This window comes from Leuresthes tenuis, unplaced genomic scaffold, assembly GCF_036924035.1.
Source record: "Leuresthes tenuis unplaced genomic scaffold, fLeuTen1.0.hap1 SCAF_6, whole genome shotgun sequence".
NCBI lineage: Eukaryota > Metazoa > Chordata > Actinopteri > Atheriniformes > Atherinopsidae > Leuresthes > Leuresthes tenuis.
In genome coordinates this window covers 27,212,555-27,217,266 of record NW_027325360.1, presented here as the reverse complement: position 1 = coordinate 27,217,266, position 4,712 = coordinate 27,212,555, and the positions used below count along the sequence as shown (strand labels likewise).

Here is a 4,712-nt window from a genome sequence, read left to right as displayed (position 1 = left end):
GGAGAAACATTTAAAAAGTAGTTTGGAAGCATCTGTAATACTTGTAAAACAATCATATTGTGGAGAGTGTGACTTCAAATGCAAAAACTGAAACCATGTAACACTTGGATCATGTGAATTGGCCTCCAACTAGAAAAATTGAATTACACCCAAAAGTGATGGCAGTTTTGTTTCCATAATGCAATAAGGCTATTACCATACCAGAAATACCAGACAGTAGCTTGTTATTTGGAATTAAATGCACCTATTTACTAGACTGGAGTGGGTGCATTCCACAGCTAATTGTACAAACGCATAATGCTTTACTGCTTATGCTTACGAAATTATCAAAGTTACAAAGTAAGTTTTGTATCAAAGTAAATTTCTCATTTGCCCCTTTTCCCAAACTGCTGTCAGATCTGTTATGGGAGATTTTTTTGCTAGATTTTGTTCAGTTTGCCTATGGCTCATGGAGGACAGTGACATAGATTTCCAGCCACATTTCAGTTTAAACATGAGGGTGAGGCCAGGAAACAAACCGCGCCCCTTCATCTGCCACTCCTCCATCTGTGAATGCGGACACCTCTGATTGGATGGCGGCTGCTCGCTTTGAAATCCCTCCCCTCACATCTTTAGTGTGAGGAAGAAGTGAAGACTGTGAAGCTGCTGCATTAGGAGAGCAATACGCACTCTGGAGTACCGTTGCACGCACAATCCTCTGCGGGATTGTCTTATTTTGATGAGCACCCACTACTTATGGTTCGTTTGTCTTTCTCTTTCGTTTTTCAGCACTGGATTAACGAATATTTAGGAGTGGTATACGTTCATTTTTTGAGGATGACGTTTCGGCGATTTGTTCCTTTATAGTGACAGCTTGGGTCCAGCACAGAGGACGCGCATTGCGCACTGCCATTTTGGATTACCGCTCTGTCTCCTGTTGAATTTATAACCACGAAATGTGTAGTTAAAGGACACTGAATCCCGCGTCCAGTCGTTACATGCCTCCGGTCCAAGTCGCGCCCAGATCCAGATGAGAGATCTCCCCGGTGGACCTAAACCGCTTTTACGCAGTCAGTCCCCGGAGCGCAGCGTCGCCGACTCCAGTGGTGATCCACAGCGGAAAGGAGCAGAGAGACCGTTCGTTTTCACAGTCACGTCTTGTCCTTCTCCCTCGGACCCCTCGCGCCAGGCTAAAAGGCTTCCTATCCGGATCGTAAAGATGTTGACTGCGCACAGCGGCCACTTGCTGCACCCGGAGTATCTCCAGCCCCTCACGTCTGCGCCTGTTAGCATTGAAGTAAGTAAATAATACAAAAAAAGACAGTCAGATTTAAACAAGTTGTATTGATGGTGTTGGATGTGTTTATTATTTCTGGTCTCAATCAGATCATTTGAAGTTCGTGCGACTTTATGAAAGTTATTGTGACAAAAATGCCGTTTGTGACATTTTACGCACAGCAATTTGTTGGTAAACTTAGTGCGTGCATCCTGCGAAAAAATATGGTGCTCGAAAAATCATATCAATTGTTTTTGATACAAATAGAAAAATTGTACTACATCTTGATCAAGTTTAATTTGGCTTCTTAATCCCGCTCTAATTTTCTTCATTTTTTCCGCCTTTCTTAAACATGGCTTCAACTTTTCCTTTTCTGACGTCTTTCACTCATATAAGTACACAACTGATAGTGCGCAACTGGGTTTTCTGATTTACAGATGTATTGCCATAGAGCATACTTTGGCTAAACTATTTTTATATATTTTTTTTAATGTGGTGATTTAGTGTTTACATGTATACGTATGTCATAATGCTATTAAAAACTTAATTAACTTTGAAAACAATTGTAGTTCACCGTTTTTCTCAACTTTTTGCCCTCAGCTGGATGCCAAGAAGAGTCCTTTGGCTCTGCTCGCTCAGACCTGCTCTCAAATTGGCAAACCAGATCCCCCCTCCTCTTCCAAGTTGGCATCCCTCTCCTCTGGTAGCCTAGGAGATAAGGAGTCCTCCAGCCGGTCATCCAAGCCTGGAGAGCAGCACCAGTCACTGGATGACAAATCCAGCTTCAAGCCTTACTCCAAGTCATCAGGCGACTGTCGTAAGGATGTTCTAGTGACAAAGGGGGCGTCAGATAAAGCAGCTTTCAGAGTGCCAAATGGAAGTTCCAGTGGGGGCAGTGTCTCATGTCCAACCTTTCCTCCCCACTCCCGGTCACCCAGCTCCAACTCTCCTCCGTTGCACACCCAGAGCCAGCCCCACAGACAAAGCCATTCCCCTTCCACACAGCCCCCTCCACACTCCCAGGCCCCACACATGGACAACAAAACAGGGAGTCCAGAGCAGGCCAACTTGGACAGTAACAGCAACAGCGCAGGAAAAAAAGACTCAGATGCAGCTAAGTCAGGGATGGATGGGGCTCAGTTAGCCAATTCCAGCCAAGTACGAGCCAGCGCTAACTCCAGCAGTGCCAGCTCTGCCAGCAGCCCACGGCCAGAGAGCAAGACTGACCTACACGCCTCTTCACAATCTGGCCTGAGCTCTGGACACATTGCACCAGTCTCACCTTTCAAACCGGGACATTCTGTCTTCCCTTTGCCCCCAGCTACTATGGGCTACCATGGCTCCATTGTTGGGGCCTACGCTGGATATCCCTCACAGTTTGTTCCCAGCTTGGATCCTACCAAGTCAAGTTTGGGCTTAGGACTTCCAGGAAAGCACCCCAGCTCCAGTCCTCTCACTGGAGCCTCTCCTCCGTCTCTGATGCAGGGTTTATGTAGAGACCCTTACTGTCTGAGTTACCCCAGTACATCCCACCTTGGAGGCAGTAACTGCTCCACGTGTGTTCATGACCCCTCAAGTCTCAAGTCTGGTTTCCCCCTGGTTTACCCCTCACACCTCCACCACCTACATTCCAGCTCCTTATCTTCCAGCACACCTCCTTCTCTTTCCCACCCCCTTTACACATATGGTTTCATGATCCCCAACGAACCGCTGCCACACGCCTGTAACTGGGTGTCTGTCAGTGGTCCCTGTGACAAGCGTTTTGCCACGTCAGAGGAGCTACTAGCCCACTTGCGCACACACACAGCCCTGCCAGGGATGGTGGACAGCAAGCTGTTGTCAGTCTACCCTTCATCGGTTTCATCCACAGCCTCATGTCATCTCCACTTGCCCCCACCAAGCAGCCCAGGTGCCCTGCCCAGCTCATTCTCCCTCAGAGGTTCTCCTGGCTTGGGCCTTGCCCGCTACCATCCCTATAGCAAGTCTCACTTGACAGGAGCTCAAGGACTTCCCATGCCATCTCTCCCCTCCTCCTCAGCCTATTACTCCCCCTATGCCCTTTACAGTCAGAGACTGGGCTCAGCCTCAGCCCTGGGATACCAATGATATCCGAAATGCCCATGGCCAGCAGGCATCAGCTCAGACTCTTAAGAGCAGCCCTGAAGATGGATTCTTGTGATTGAGGTCATCACCAGTACAGGGTGTCATGCCTGCTGGCCCGCCTGCCAGGAATGCCACCTGTTGGCTTCAGGATTGTGACTGGTGCTCCAATGGCAAAAGCATGTGATGGATTGTCAGCTGCAGAGAACCAACAGACTTCAGTGATTAAAGAAGCAGAGCTTAAAAAATATCGAATTGTGGGTTTACCACAACAGTTTGTTTTTGTCTCCCAGAAATGAAAGTCTGTATTTATTTTTCCCTCAAGCGCTTGGTATTCAACTCTGGGGGGGATTTTCGCTGTCCAAGTAAATGATTAAAATATAGTAACATTTTGCCTATCATCCACTCTAAAAATAAAAAGGTTGCATCATGATGTAGATGAATTCTGAGGCTGTATTCTGGGGAACCTCTTTTTAATCCCCTTCCTCTCAGCTGTTTTTTTCTTCTCTATCCCCAGTTGTGTACTCAGACTCTAGGGAATTGCATGTCCTTGAGAATTACATTGAACATTGCTATTATTTTTATTTGTAAATATGCAAAGATGTAATATTTTTTCAAGCTTACACGGGGTCAGCAAGTTGGGGTCACTGATGCAAATGTTGCAGAGATAAATAAAAAAAGAATAAAAACAAATGTATAAAAACAATGATGGCTGTGCTATCTGACCAACAGGAAAAGGTCTTATTTTGTTAAATAAATGATACATGGTTGCATTTTGACTTGTTTTTTCCTCATCGAATACTATATATATTTTCATGAAGTAGCTTTTTATTGCACGCCTCAGAGGATGCAATAAATCTTTCTAGACTGCAGCACTGCACTTATCTAAAACTATCTATCATTACTCTTACAGCTGCGCTATGTGCGGCTATACATAATAATTCATGGCTTATATCAGTTGACAGAGCTGTCCCAAAGAGGGTAACCTGGGTCACATAAGCCCTGTCAGCTAGTCTCTGAGGACTTTCATCCCTCCTTCTCCTCTTTCCATCAACAGCACTATTTTTGTTGATGCGAGTGCAGCTTTTAATTGCTGATTCTTGTTTGTGAAGGCTGAAAAGGGCCTCCTCAGCAAAGTGGATGACTGTGTGGAGAGGCTGCTGGGTCACTGGGACTTCCATAATGACCTAAGGGAGGTTGACCCTGAATCTCCTCATGGTCTGACGGATTGGCCTGCAACACAAAGGCCACAGCTGACAATGGGAGGCGATTAATAGAGAAATATTCATCAAAGCACTGACATGTCTCCTAAGGAGAGCAGGCTCTCTTACAGGGACCACAAACATGGAAGTCTCTG

The 4,712-nt window shown here is 46.0% G+C and overlaps 1 protein-coding gene across 1 annotated transcript; it reads left to right on the top strand.

The window, feature by feature from the left end:
* The first annotated feature begins 629 nt into the window (after positions 1-629).
* Positions 630-4,134, top strand: znf703 (zinc finger protein 703). The gene is made up of 2 exons (XM_072388515.1): positions 630-1,276; positions 1,856-4,134. The coding sequence occupies exons 1-2, from the start codon at positions 1,010-1,012 to the stop codon at positions 3,359-3,361; spliced, it is 1,773 nt and encodes a 590-aa protein (XP_072244616.1). The 5' UTR covers positions 630-1,009; the 3' UTR covers positions 3,362-4,134.
* The last annotated feature ends 578 nt before the right edge of the window (positions 4,135-4,712 follow it).